Source organism: Ctenopharyngodon idella, chromosome 5 (assembly GCF_019924925.1).
Source record: "Ctenopharyngodon idella isolate HZGC_01 chromosome 5, HZGC01, whole genome shotgun sequence".
In the NCBI taxonomy this organism is placed as follows: domain Eukaryota; kingdom Metazoa; phylum Chordata; class Actinopteri; order Cypriniformes; family Xenocyprididae; genus Ctenopharyngodon; species Ctenopharyngodon idella.
Window position 1 is genome coordinate 28,722,847 of NC_067224.1, and position 15,841 is coordinate 28,738,687.

Here is a 15,841-nt window from a genome sequence, read left to right on the forward strand (position 1 = left end):
TAAATTTTCAATGGCTTTATTTGAAAAATACACACCATTCACATATGCTTCATTTCCTCTTTATACACCATGTATTACAAAAACAAGAAAACAAGAAAGATTCCGACTATACAGACATCAGAGATATGAGTTTAGCATGACGTGGTTCTCGCCACAAGTTTCTCAAGAACTCAAGCTTCCTTTATGAGGCACAGACTGTAGATCTTGTTAAAGTTAACTTGAACAATGTTTAAGAGGCAAATCACAGGCACCTGAAATATGAAATAAACTGAAATATCAGCCAAGCAGAACTTATATATAAATATTAAAAACACAAATACCAAGAAAAATATGAACGAAAACAATTCAACAGTGTTTGTTAGGTATATTGATTTCAAAATGTCTTTTTTTTTTTTTTTAAATTGTGCAAGATCTAGATGGTCTTGGGAAAGATTTGATCACACATTACTTATTCAGTTACAGCCCATGTGACCATATTATGTTAAGACTTGATTTAAGAGAAATGTCAAGTCTTTGGTATCACTGTTAACTGGAGCTGGCTTAGTGCCATCTCACACTTCTGATGTATATGTGAGGACTGAAATTCGCAACACATGGCAAATAAGCAAATTAAAATGAACACAAGCTTTGTTTGGATGTTGCAAACAAAAAAAAATGATAAGGTTCTTCAAACACTCGGCCTAAACGAGAACAGCAACACAGAAGTCCTTTAAGGCAGGAAATGGGCCTCATCCTGTGGTGGCTGGTGAGTTCAATGGAGAATTTCCAAAGATCAGTAGCTCAGCTCACAGTGGAGGCAAAAAAAAGACAAGTGATGAGTGCTTGCTTCTGTATAAATTGCTTATAAAGAAAGTAACACGCTTCACTATTCAAATATATCGCTTTTATAAGTCAGCAATACAAATGCACCTTTTTTTCTTTTAGGGCAACTGGTACCAAAATACTTATAAAATCACTTTCTCATGTACAATTTAATTTAAACGGATCATGTATAGATTTACTGAAGCCTATGAAAATATTATTTGGTTATTTAAAATTTCTGACCCTCAAATTAGTCCTTTTATTATTGGTTATCTTAAGCCTCAGAACCTAACTTAGGGTTGTTTTTAGATATAAAATATGCAAAACAGAAATGGCAATTTGTTTGAAAAACTGTAGCTTTGTAAATGACACTGCAAACAGCTAAACACTTTAGCTGGAACCTGATACAACATTTCTCTTAGTATTTACTGTGCAATATATAATAATAGTATACCATGTACAGCTGTGCTGAGTTGAACTGTAGGCCATCTGTTACTTGCAGAACGTTCATAATAAATAGTGACCTTTTCCTTGATTTGCTCTTTCAATGCAAACAGCCCAGAGAGGAATCTGCAGTTCTGCTGCATTTGTCATTGTGCTTAAGTCTAAGTCCATTTGCAGGGCTGATGGGATACCAGAGGACGTGCCGCAGATCAGCCTGTGGTGAGATCAGGGCCAGGAGTCTCCAAAGTCTCCGAAATTTCACCCAACTCGTCTTGAAGCTCTGTGAAAGAGGGTCTTCGGAAAGCCTCTATCTGCATGAGACAGAACAGACTTTCAGATGGTAACACATAACATCCTTTTCCAGGGAACAGGGTTTGTTATTTTTTAGGCATAACTGATAGAGGAAATGTGTGTCCATTTTTATATACACAAAAGGTAACAAGTTCACTTACCAGACAGCAGCTGGCTGCCAGCTCCAAAAGACGCTGAGGACACCCGCTGACCATTTTCCTGAATGCTGACACATCCAGGCCGTAATCCTGCAACACACACAATCATAAATGCATACAGGGACGGTAGATTTTATTTTTAAAAAATGAATGTGCTTACTGGATTCTGATACTGGATGTGGCATTCAATATAGCTTCAATAATGCTATTTATATTCACCTGTGTTCTTGGAAGGATTTCTGGGTCTGCTGGGATCCTAGCCAGAATTTCACACAGAACAATTCCAAAAGAGAACACATCCACCTAACATTACATAAAGCAAAATCAGCAGGTGAGAACAACAAATGCTTTAGAACATTGTGTTCACAAGAGAACAATTTCACATTTTGCTCTGGCATTTTTGAGTCATCACCTTGCGGTCGTAGGGCTCCCCGCGCAGCATCTCAGGGGCCATCCAGAAGGCGGAGCCTACGAGTGAAAGCTTCCTGTCCTTTGCAGGAAGTTCCACTACCTCTCGAGCCAAACCAAAATCAGTCACCAGCGCTTCTCTGCCCCTTGCGGTCACCCTTATTAGACAGTTCTTTGGGAGACACAAACACACACATTTTTAGTATTTTTCAGGCTCTTTTTAGTCTATTACTACTAATTTATTTTCACTTTTAGGATTGTAAATACACAGTAGGATTTGTTAGGATTTAATACAGTAAAAGTATACTACAGTAAAAACAGTTATATTGTAAAATATTACAATTTAAAATAAAGGTTTTCTATTTAAATATATTTTAAAATGTAATTTATTCCTGTGAGGACAAAGCTGAATTTTCAGCATCATTACTCCAGTGTCACATGATCCTTCAGAAATCATTCTAATATGCTGATATGATGCTCAAGAAACATTTCTTATCAAAGCTGGAAACAGTTGTGCTGCTTAGTATTATGGTTTCCATAAAAATATTGTTTTTTTTTTTTTTTAAACAGATTTTTTCAGGACAAAACAGAATTTATTTAAAATAGAGGTCTTTTGTAACATTATAAATATATTTACTGTCACTTTTGATCAATTTGATGCAACCTAGCTGAATAAAAGTATTAATTTCTGTAAAGACCTCAAACTTTTAAACAGTAGTGTATATGGCAGTATATTTGCTAATATGTGCATGTTGTGCATGTTGTGAATTAACACTAACTTTCTTTTTAAATAATGAGGTCATATGACATTAAATTATTTAAAATAAAATATACCAGATATAGCAAGGCAAAACAACATATTTAAACAAGCATCTTGGGTTACAGAATTATTTTAAGTGAGTGTGCTTTTCTTCACTGCCAAAAGGGGGCAGCACAAACTAGCATAAAGTTTCATGAATCATTACAATCTTCTCCAAAAACTCTTACACATAGCATTTCCAAAATCTGAATGCCAATTAAAATAACACTTTTATATGGCAGACATTTAAAATACAGTTTCTAAATAAAAACAAACTAAAAGTTTGAACCTGTCTGTGGACTTTTAGTGTGAACATAACTGTGTAAATAAATAAGCTAAATGGCATCTAAATGCAATAAAGATAAAATGCATTTACAAGATAAATGATACATAAAAGCATAAATAAAATACATTACTGCCATTGTGTTCTTTAGTATCTGTAGCATGTAATGGGCCTTTGGAGACAATGTGCCTTGCGGCTGAGGCAAAACTCCCAGGCTCAAATGAAAGACGTTCCTCATCATCACCATCTCCGTTTAATGAATTATTCAGCTGACCCTGTACCTCGCCAAAGGGTCTGGACCACCTACAATTCCTCTCCTCCATCTCTCTAACACCCCTGGGGTACCAATATGCAATGTTAAACCTCGCTTTCAGTTTGAATGGTCTCTAGTGATGATGTGTCATGGCTACAAGCATATCATGAACTCTGAAAATCAGTTTAAAACAAAATTATTGTGGGTATAATAAAATGGGCTGTTATTTCAGAAGAAAGGCAAATGAGGAGACACTGAAGCTGACCAGAGTAAGGGGACTACGAGACGTTACATAAGACCAGTGGGAATCTTGGAACAGAAAGTGCTGATGGATAAAACAGTAAGTTCTGCATCTGGATTGCATTAGAAACCTCAGTTAAGCTTCCATCCCAAAAATTGACCTATGATTATAGGACTAAGAAAACTCCAAGCACAGCTCTGAGCCTAGAAGCCTCCAAATTTAGAACAGTAACTCATGCATATGCCAAGTGTTGCAACACCCTCTGGCTGTGCAGCTAATGGGTGGGTTTGAAAGAAGAGCACAGAGGTTGTTTGATTCAATATTTAGGGAAAAAAAAAAAAAATCAACAGTAAAAAAAAAAAAAAAAAAAAAGATATAAAATTGTTATATATTGTAGAGTTGTCAAAAGTACCGACTCTGTACCAAATCGGTACTGAAATTTCAAGTGTCATAATACCAGCATTTCCCCCTGGCATTTTGAGCGTTGTTGAGTGGATTCTTAAACATCTCTGATTGGCCAATGTGTTCACACTCTCAAAAGATATGTCTGTGATTGGCTACAAAAGCAGGCGTCTATCAGCGGATAAATTAGGGATCCACTGATAGACACCTGCTTTCAAATGCTCCCGTGTGTATTTGTGTAAGTGCTCGGTGAAGAGTGTAAAAGATGTCTATTTTCAACATATTTTTGAAGCGTTGATCATTGTAGCCAATCACAGACATATCTGTTGAGCACATGAACACAATGGCCAATCAGAGGTGTTGAAGAATACGTTCAAAAGCACTCAAAATGCTAGGGGGAAATGCTGTTACGTCATCACATTTTTGAAATTTCAGTACTGACTTGGTACCGAAGTCGGTACTTTTGACAACCCTAAAATATTATTATTATTATTAATATTTTATATATAAACAATAAAACGTTACTGTCTTAAAAAGACAATACTGGTATATGCTCATAATTTTGCAGTTAGAAAAGTTCTGCTTTTTGTTGACAAACCATTTTTTAAATATATTAGTCATTTCTATTACAGATTTTAGAGAGTTCATTTCATATACATGAACATATTAAATGCTTTAATATCTAACATGTATATGTGTATCTCTAACAAATATGCATATGAAACTCAAATGTTTGACCTCGTATTTAAGTCTTGTAGCTCTGTAACACTTTGTGCCATTCAGCTTGAACCCTTTCACCTCCTCTAAATTAATGCTCCACACAGTTCTTAAAAACACCAGCTTTAGGGAAGCAGTCAACTTTAGCTTCTATTTTCTGACAACTTCCCACAGTCATACCAAATTCTATGTCATATGCCAACTGCAGCGCAGTGGAAACCAATCGATGATCCCACTAACCGACGTGCTAGATGTCACAGTTGTGTAAATCGTGTGGCTGGCAATTTTGTTTGCTCATTGTTCATATCTGAATGGCAGACAAATAGGCAGCGGCACAAAGATGAGACGAGGGTAAAAAAACAACGAAAAAGGAGGGGATCTGCGAGCCTATACACTGTTTGTGCATTTTGCATTTTCAATTGAGAAGGGAAGGTTTGGGGAGAGAGGGTGTATGTGACAGAGAGAAAGACTGAGTGGGAGAGTTTATTACCATCACAATGGACTAGCCTTGTTGCCTCGCCCTTCACCCCAGGTTTGGTGAGCACTTGTGTGAATCCTGGCAACCAATGACACTCTCACGCAAACATCTATGTCTGTATTTCTCAGGGGAGAATTCCATGTAAAGACTAGACAACCATTCTCTGAGATCTGACGATTGCTCATGGGATCTCTATATAAACCATATTTTGCTGCACTTCTTCAACGAGATCTTTTCGTCACTAAAGACGAGTGTGATTGAGAGTCCTGCTGTACCTTAGAGTTCAGATCTCTGTGATAGATGTTCTTGTAGTGGAGGTAAATCATCCCTCTGGTGATGTCAGAGGCCAGGTCAACTTTCTCTCTCCAGCACAGAGGCACATCTTTCCTGGCCAACAGCTCCTCTAAACATCCTCCACTAACATACTGTCAAGAGAAGCACAGTCAGTGAAGAAAACAAATAAAAAAAACAAATACTTTCACTTTTATTCTTATTTTTATGTGTAGGGCTTAACAATAAGGAAGTCTCTATGGCTAGTGTAATGTAAAGTAATACAAAAATAAAATGATTAAAACAAAGGTAAATATTATATAAAATGACAAAATATTGGTATAGGCTCAAAATTTTTCTTTACTCCTTAGCTCTATTTGTTTCATCTGTAGAACTTTGCTGCTCATATAATCATAATGTTAAATGTTGCATTAGGAACAGTATATTAATTTTCCAATATCTAACATTTAATTGTCTGTATCTAATATGTATATAAAATATGCACATTTAATTAATTATTGGTAGTAAATAGCTAAATGTAAAATATAAATATTTTCCGAAATATATATAAAATACAGTGACAGTCTAGAGAAAATGCAGGAAAAAAAAAAAATCTATATTGTTGAGCCCTGATCAACAACTGCAAATCACATGTACAGTTTCAAAGCATCATGTCTTTGGGACATTAAAGCTCAATAAAATGCATAAAATAAATTCAAACTGTGAAAAACTCTTTCATTGCGAGGCTGAGAAGATGGTGATCTCACCTCCAGAATTGGGTACAACTTGTCCTCTTTGACACAAATACCCAGATACCTGAAAAAGATATTAGAAAGAAGGTTACAAGCCATCAGAATGACATGTTCCCTAAATCTGCAATGTTGAGCAAGTTAAAAGTTGTCAAATGCACAACAATTGTACAGAAATGGAAAGTTACTTTGAGTTCAAAAGTGATGTTCAAGCTTTCATTTGTCATCACTAATATATTAGAGAACCATGAATCAGTGAAGCAATAAATATGGGTAAATGTAATATTTCACTGTCATGGTGACCTCATTTGGTTTCTGTCACATTCAGCAGTTCTGTTCATTGGTCAACATGACTGTCATCTGTAATGAGGTGAAGACAGCTGGCAGTAACTCTGCAGTGTTAATTTATCTCAACTTTCCAGACATTTTGAATATGGCTTTGTCCTTCCATAACGCACTGGAAAAAAAGCCATTCTGAGATTGCTTAGACAAACAAACGTCATAGTGCAAGATTAATAGCAGTATAAAAGAGCTGTGCTGGACAGTGCTTGGCGTGACTTGTAACCTGTAACAGGGTTGTCAGAATTCTTCAAAATATTGTATAATATCTTGCACTTTAATGACATGTACATTACCAGTTAAAGGTTTGGAAACATCTACTCAACAGTTTCAGAATAATAGTAATGGCAAAACAAACAAAAGAACACTGAACTAATACTAATGGAATTATGGAAATGGCCAAAACACATCAAAACTATCTTATCTTTTAGCTCCTTCATAGTAGCCCTCATTTGTCTAGATTACAGCACTGCACACTAACCGGCTTCATGAGGTGCATCCTGTGATGCATTTTAAACACATTAGACAATTCTGGGTCAAGTTAATTAATTAATTGCAAGCCTTAAAGCAAAATGCCTTAGATTAAAAGGTTTTAAGATAACATACAATCAGTTCAGTGTCCAAACTTTTGACTGGTACTGTAAATACACAGTGTGTACTTATATAATGTGAATAGAAAGCATAAATAATATGCCCGAATATCAACAGACCTTAGTCAGGGTAGTACCATATTTAATTTTTTGTGAGGGATTTAAGTAAAGTGCATTCAATGGATTATACTGTTGTTTAACAACAATCCAATTGTTTAGCTGACAAAATGTCTTTCCGAAAAAAAAAAAAAAAACCTTTCAGTAAAGAAAAATTCCACAAAACAGTTTTAAAATTTGCGAGTTGTGGAAATGACGTGATCTAGGACATTTATACAGTGCAGGCCATTGTAAAGACTGTACGTCTATCCCTCGTTTTCATCTGTGTTAAATTCAATATGGCGTCTAACCTGACTAAGGTCTATTAGGTATCTAGATGAGCTATATGCTATAGAGTTATATGCAATACTTATATTTAATATAATAAAAAATAGATAACTAATGAATAAATAAATGAGTTACAGTACATGGCACGTTATTATATTCATTATAGTTATAATAGCATTAATAAAGCATACCTCACTATGTTGGGGTGTGAGAGTTTCTGCAGAAGGCTGATTTCTCTTACAATGCTGTCCTGATCAACATCATTCTTATAGATCTTTACTACCATCACCTTCCGTGTGGTGTTGTGGATCACCTGAAAATAAATGAAGTAAAATGACAATAAAATGAAAAACAGAGAGAGGAAGGGAATGAATCCTAAAGAGGTATTAAAACATTCCTTTCTCTCTCCACAGTACAATTACAAAGAAACGCTTCCATGTTAATATAAAGGAAGGGACAGAACTGCTGGGACAGTTGAGCTGTGTAATAATCGCTTATGTAATTTACACAGCAGGGACTCATCGGGAACCCATTAATGGTTATGGTGTACTCAGGCACGAGGGCCACCTCAAACTGGGCTTAGCTGAAAAATATGTCCTAATTAGTAGGACTACAATACTGCACTGTATGAGTGCCATTAAGATATACACACACATATATCACACACCAGGAGACCTTCTACAGTACAATAGGATGATCACAAGTCATTTCCATTTAGATTGAATTTATCACTCTTCTTCGTTCTTGTTTTATGATGGACTTCACTATAAAACTTTTGATATAGTTCGGTATTATTTAATAAAATAAATCAATATGCAAATAGTCAAAATTGTACACTGCTTTATTTGTTGCGAAACAATTCTCAACAGACAATGTGTTTAAAGGAGATGAATCTGCCAAAATTTCATAGCACTTTCAGTAAATTTATTATTAAATCACAAACAGATTCATGTCATCAGATTCAAGATATGTTGAGTGTTACCTTGTAAACCTTTGAGAAGAAGCCACTGCCAACCAGCTCATGTGTAAAGTTTTCCCAGAATTCTAGCTTGCGGACGGCCGTGCGTAGCTTCTGCCAGCGGTCCACATGACAGTATGTATCAGAAGACTCTCTATACAGCGTTGGGCTGGTGGGCTCAGATGAAACGTCCACCTCACACATCCTGGAGATCTCCGCTGAGAACCGAACACACACACACACACACACACACACACACACACACACACACACACACAAAGCGTTGAGAGAAACACCAAAGCTTTCCAAAAGGAGTGCTTAAAAGCAATTCAGCATTAGAATACAATGTTTAAAAAGGCTAACATTTTACAGAAAAACATGTGTAATAATAGAACTATTTTTAAAAAGCCTCTTAAAATATTTATCAAGCGCAAAGCTTTAACTGCCAAAAAATTAATAGCTGGTTTCTAAAGGTAGCAGTGCATGTTAATGGATGAAAGTGAAGCTCTGGTTTGAAGCTCATACAGTAAGTACTTGATTAGCTCAATGAGTAGGAAGGCTCTCATCTGCTGCGGCAGGGTATAAAACTGACAGAATAACGATGTCTTAAAAATAGCCGTGGACTGCATGCATAGAAAGATTCGTGCAGGTGAAAGACGAACTGTTCTTCATTGAAAAACACGAGACATCAACAACTCACAAACAATCAAAGAGTAAGACTGCAGTTTACTGTTGAGACTCATTGAGATACATTTAAAAGGTCAGTTCACACAAAAGTGAAAATTCTGTCATGATTCATGATTTACTCATCTTCTTAGAATTTCAAACTCATATGACTTTCTTTCTTTCTTTCTTCCATAAAACAGAAAAGGAGATATTTAGAAGAATGTTCAGTTGGATCTTTTCCAAAGAGTGAAAGCATACAGTGACCAAAAAAAGGAATATATATTGTTTCATGTCCTTTTTGGAGCACATTGACAGTGTATGCAAAAGAGCAATGCTACAGTTAAACTGAGCAAAGGTTTAGAACAACTTGAAGACGAATAATTGACAGAATTTAATTTTCACTTTAACAGCCTATAAATGCTAACAAGGCTTTTAAACAATGTAATGTACTACCATTCAAAATTTAGGGTCAGTGATATTTTTCTGTGAGAAATTAATACTTTTATTCGGCAAGGATGCAATAAATTGATCAAAAGTAAAGACATAATGTTACTATTTCAAATAATTGCTGTTCTTTTGAACTCTATTCACCAAAGAATCCTGGAAAAAAAAAAATATATATATATTGCAATTTCCCCAAAAATATTAAGCAGCACAACTGCAATAATAACAAAAAAAAAAAAAAAGTTTCTTGACCACCAAATTAGCATATTAGAATGATTTTTGAATGTAACATGTAACACTGAAGACTGGAGTAATGGCTGCTGAAAACTCAGAAAATATAAAATAGTTATTTGTAATGCTCTTTCACAATATCACTGTTTTTTTTTTTTTTTCAAATAAATGCAGCCTTGAAGAGCATAAAGGAGACTTATACATTGTATACTAGTCTGAATTTACCCTCACACAGGATATTTGCAAGATGAAATAGACACTGTCACACATTACTGTGGTTTTCTTGTGAGGTTGAGCAAAATATATAATGATGAAAAACAGACCATACACCATAAATCTAGTAAAAAGTATTCTCTAACTTGATACGGTATGTACCTGTGATATCTAAAAACACAAATCAACAGCACAAGGTTATAGTGTCAGTTCACTCTCGGTTCCTGTGGTCTAGACCTGTGTTTGCAACTTAATGCATCAGTATTTCCATGTTGGGGAAACACTGAGAATTAAGTGGGGTGCTGAAGTCAATGGGGAGTGTCATCACAGCCCAATGATGCTGCCGGGGAACAGCACGGAGTGGCACGCTTACACAACCCATCGGGCTTTGTCACTTAAGCGGGAATCATCTAGCAGTATTCATCAAGGGTACAGCGCACACATGCAGTCTTTGTGTTTCCAGCAGCAGACACACAATCACAGCCCTTTCAGTTTTACAGCCTCACTAAACACAAAATGCTTAGAGTGCAATCCTAACTAGTCTCTGACTGTCTCTTTAACTCAAAGTCTCTTTCATCCACTTTTTTCTGTATTTTAATGCCAGAATGATAAATAAAAACTCCAAGAGTGACTTCAGACTTTTGGAGGTTCATCTAAAGCTTTTGTGCATGTTTACGGACTCACTACTTTTTAACATTAGACCTCCATTGGAGCTTGAGTACATGATACATTTTGAAAATAATGATAATAAATAAATAAACATAACTTCCGGTGGAAGGCATGATATTGCACCAAGGTGCAAGTTGAAGCATCATCCTACTACAGACTGATTTATAACAGAGCTGAGTTATAACAGAGCTGACATCTCAACTGAAGTTCAAGCATGCAAGCTGATTTACTTTTAGACAAACCACAAGTTAACACTGCAGTGATAAAATTCACCAAAGGAAGTGGATTCAAACTCCCATTTACTCTGGGAGGAAACAGCCGCTATCTAAGTGGCAGCTAACGTCTGCCCTCATACAGGAGACTCTGGGTTTCTGAAATATGCGGGTCAAAAGGAGACATTGACTCAAAGTTTACACAGTATGCAGCACGTCAGAGGATGCCGTCACAAGTCCCGCAACCTGACTTCACATGCACACGAGAGGAAATCGACCCTCAACTTAGGTTTTTACAGGAAGACTGTTGCTTCAGCATGCAGAACTAACATATGTCGAAATTTGTAAAGTAGAAACTGTAAAGGGCAATGGAAATTTGAAATATTATAAAGTATATCTAATTTTAAAAAATGTTACAAAAATAATTCAAATCTCTTAGAAAACATTAAAATAGATCTGCTCTTGGCATCAGGTAAGCATATAATTGTTTGTCTGATCAACAACAGAACAGGAAGCATGCGGCGTGTTTTCAACCTTGAAAGGGAAAAAAAAAACCCGCACATGTCGGAATTTAGACATTAGTATCACTTTGCATACAGTTAGATTTCTTAATTAGTTGGATATTGGATTAATAAAAATATGTGATCTCATTCCAGTGTTTTTAAGTATTATTTAAATACCTTTATAGTATTTATTAAAAAAATATTTCTATTTATCTTTAATTTATTTTTATTTCAGTCTTAGTTTTAGTAATTTAATGCTTAAAATTATATTGTTTCAGTTAGTTGCCAAGGGAACATTTATTATTTTTATTTAGGTTTTCATCTAATATTTATATATTATTTTATTTCAGCTATAGTTCAGTTCAATTAACAAAAACTACCTTTAAATTTTAGTTAACAACACTGATCTTATTTTTAAAATGTTTATTTACATTTTTTTTTTTTTGAGGATAGAATATGCAGTAAGAAAAGGTCAGAAACAGCAGTAACATGAGAAATGGGACGATACAAAGTCCTGAACATGCTCAGAAAAGTCCAGACCAGAACAGAGATGAGACAGTGATAAGAACATGTGAGGACGTCACTTGGTCAAGTCATGAAATTCACAACAAGTGAACCGCTTCCACAAGCACCATAATAAGCGTCTACGCACAACATGCCATGCATTTGTTTTTGTGCATTCTTTTTATCCACATCACGACAAGCTCTCCCTCTCTCTGCACACGGTTTCTCATGTGGCTGCTGGGATTGGTGTGAGCTGCAGGGGCAGTAGCTGTAGTCTGTTCCAGACTGGATCTGTTGGAGAAGAGAGAGCTTTGGCATCGCTCCAGAGATCTCCCCCTCACATTCTCTCCCACTCTCTTTCTCTACACAAAACAACATTCAGCACAGTGGCATACCAAACATCAAAAATGTCAAAAGTCTTACTGATGTCTTTCTATTTTCCATCTCTGTCTGTTTTTTCTTGGAGTTTTGGGAGCACTGGTTTCTGCATGTCCAAACGCAGCATATTGAACTGATCAAACTCACATTTGTGCATGCACAAACTCAGTATTTTAAGCAGTTAGGTGTGATGACTAGTTGTAATGATTTTGTTAAGACTGGAGCCCACCTGTCTGGGAAAAATCAATCAAAGGAACAGCAAGAGAAATCTAGTTTCCTAGTAATGACTCTGAACAGAGACTGCTTTGTCACAATGATTTGCTGCCTAATAAGGCGCACTTGTAAACAGTGACAATATAACTGTGATCCAGTGAAATGTATATCTGCTGAACTCATATACGGTATCAGAGATACACAGTATATAAGCTAAAGCATAGAAAGGCTCAGCTTATGTGCAAAAAAACTAAATAAAAAAACTAGGCCTAAATAACTAGATATTAGATATTCTGAATCCAATCATACATACACTATTTGTTCAAAAGTTTAGGGTTGGCAAAAAAAAAAATTCTTTTTTTAAAAGAAAACTCTTATGCTCACTCACCAAAGCTGCATTTATTTGATTAAAATAATAATAATAATAATAATAATAAAAAAAAAAAAAAACACACAACATTGTGAAATATTATTACAATTTAATTGTAAATATTTTAAATATTTTCCTGTGATGGCAAAGCTGAATTTTCAGCAGCCACTACTCCACCCTCAGTGTCACATGATCCTTCAGAAATCATTCTAATATGCAAATTTGATGCTCAAGAAATATTTATTTTTATTATTAATTTTGAAAACAGTTGTGATGCTTAATATTTTTGAGGAAACCTTTTGAGGAAATCATTTTTTAAGGATTCTTTGAACAAAGTTCGAAAGAATTTATATGAAATATATTTTTTGTAACAAAGTAAAATTATTTAACTGTCAATTTTGATCAATTTAAAATTGAATTTAAAATCTCTGAATAAAAGTATTTCTTTCAAAAAAAAAAAAAAAAAAAAAAAAAAAAAACACCTTACTGACCCCAATCATTTGAACAATAATATATAATATATTTGTAATTGCTGTTGTTTGTATACTACATATCATCCTTTGTATATCCGGTTGAGCAAGCACCAGTTTTATTTAATCAGAAGGATTCAGCCATTAATCACAGATACTTCTTATGTAATTATGTAATGTATGCTACTTGTCTCGAAGCACATCTCAAGGTTCGATCAACAAACATCACGCACTTCCTTATCTTCTGAGGTTTGCTTCTTTTTGCTAGTCTACCCTCAACTTTGACTTCTGACTCTTACAGCATCACATTTCAACATCTACATACATCTATGCTGCACTTGTGAAATAGTAAAGACAAGCAAGACAGTATACAGTGTGGAAACAGAAGGAAATAGTTCTGAGGATATTATTTTTTAGAACATCTTCGTTAGAACAGTCCTTTGCTGTTTTATATGGGAGAGACAGAACTGGGCAGTGTACTTTTGGAAGGAGCTGGAGGGAGGAAAGCTATGTTTTCCTGTCTCACACCAAAGGGCAGGGAGGATCTGAATCTGCTATGTCAACAGCAGGGCACAGACTGAAAGATATAAACTCAAAAATGAAAAATAGTGGAGTACAACACAAGAGGAGACAACACAATACCAAAGACAGTAACTATATTTTAACCATGTAGGCATGTACTCTATTGGAAAAAATGACGCTTCACTATATGAGATGGATATACTTCATTTTCATATTTTTGTTTTATTTATTTTTTATAATTTTATTATATATATTAAAACAAATGTCCATCCCTTATGGTGGTGTATATGCATGCGCGCGCACACGCACACACACACACACACACACAAACAGCGGCCTTGTATGAGACACTGAGTAACGGGACACCGGCATGGCCACAAGTTCAAGATTTCATCTCTGCGGTAGAGCAAAGATCTGTGAACATCTATTCTAAAGGATTCTCTTCATGATATTCTCATTGTGAATCCACTAACTTATTCCCAGCCATACTGAAAGGAGAAAGGTCAAGTGCAGATTATCAAAACCTCTCTAATGAGCCAGACATCTCGGAGTTGATTCTAATATCACCTAAGCCAGAAAACCTGTTCTTCATGTCACAATGCAGGTGTACACAGTAGCAGCATGTCATGTTTCAACTAGATGTTCACGTACAGTATTTTTCTCAAAACATTGATTAATTCCTAAGCATTGTTACTTACTGCACTGGTTTAATAAGCTATTCATGTGCATCTTGAGGTGGGTGGAGAGGTGGTCCGCCTGAGCTCAAAACACAGACAAGCTGGGAAGTATGACAAGCTATAAGAAAAAGGACACACATAGAAGCAACTATGAACAGAGACACAAAACACAGAAATGTAACAGAATCAGCAAGGACTTAGAAACAGCACATTGAACCGACATGACATTTTAAATGCAACAAACTCTAATAAAGTGTAAAATCACATTGCACAATGAGAGAGAGCTCTGAAATAGTACATATAGCCTATTTGGTGCACATAATTGTCACATCATATCAGTCAAAATTGTAAATGAGAACATAAAAATGACAGACGGATGAGTGGGTGGATGCATGATGGAGCAAGATGCGGTTGTTAACAAGCAGAAATGTTTTAAACATAAAATTTGCACGTGTAGCCTTGTTTATAATAATTTCGCACACATAAAACTAGTAGCTAGGAAAATAATCAAGGTTGTGGCTAACATCCTAGCACCCGGTAAAAAATACTTAAACAATCAATCGCTTACTTACAGTAAAAAGCACCCCGGCGTCTTCACCTCCGCTGTTGCTTATTGATTGCTCAGCGATCAAATAAAATCGACTACAAACCCCAAATAAGTTCTAGTGAGAGACGAACCGGTGGCATCGCTTGCGCTTCTTGGATGAGTCCATTTACCGTCACTCAACCCGACTATCCTCAAATACAACGAAACCGCCCTCCTTAAGACTTACAGCTGCTCGACGGGGTTTAAAGCAGTCTAACCTAGATGATAAATACATGTTTAATGGGTTGTGTGTAGTGGGAGCCAGTTGCCATGACGTCATAATTGTTACGTTCAGCCCCACCCACCTGTAGGTCCATGTTGCTTTAAAACCAGTGAGCTGCTTTCAGAACTAGTGGTGATGTGATTTTGATTCATTGACTCGAATCTTTTGAATCTCTTCACCAAAAAGATTCATTTAGTGACTACTGCGTGTATACAAATCTAAGAGACTACTAAGCATCAAGCTTGTCAACAAAATATATGATTTTGTTTTCAATTTTTTTTAACTCAATGGACATAAATTTAATTAAACTGGAAAAAGGTGACTTGTGCAATTAGTTTATTTTACAAACGAGTCATAAGAGATCGGCTCCGAGTCGCGTTTATATACAACACGAA

The 15,841-nt window shown here is 35.6% G+C and overlaps 1 protein-coding gene across 2 annotated transcripts; it reads right to left on the reverse strand.

Annotated features, from left to right (window-relative positions):
• Window positions 1–15,509, reverse strand: zgc:162952 (PKc_LIMK_like_unk domain-containing protein). Of its 2 annotated transcripts, XM_051894975.1 has the most exons (10): window positions 15,210–15,509; window positions 14,659–14,755; window positions 8,590–8,783; window positions 7,799–7,920; window positions 6,313–6,361; window positions 5,551–5,700; window positions 2,107–2,274; window positions 1,914–1,997; window positions 1,698–1,784; window positions 1–1,556 (listed from the first exon to the last, which is right to left on the reverse strand). In XM_051894975.1, exons 2-10 carry the CDS (start codon window positions 14,687–14,689, stop codon window positions 1,455–1,457), a joined length of 987 nt encoding a protein of 328 aa, XP_051750935.1. In that variant the 5' UTR covers window positions 14,690–14,755; window positions 15,210–15,509; the 3' UTR covers window positions 1–1,454. The 2 variants fall into 2 exon arrangements, with proteins under 2 accessions (XP_051750935.1, XP_051750936.1); XM_051894976.1 differs by lacking the exon at window positions 14,659–14,755 and having other exon boundaries at window positions 15,210–15,508.
• Between the last annotated feature and the right edge of the window lie 332 nt (window positions 15,510–15,841).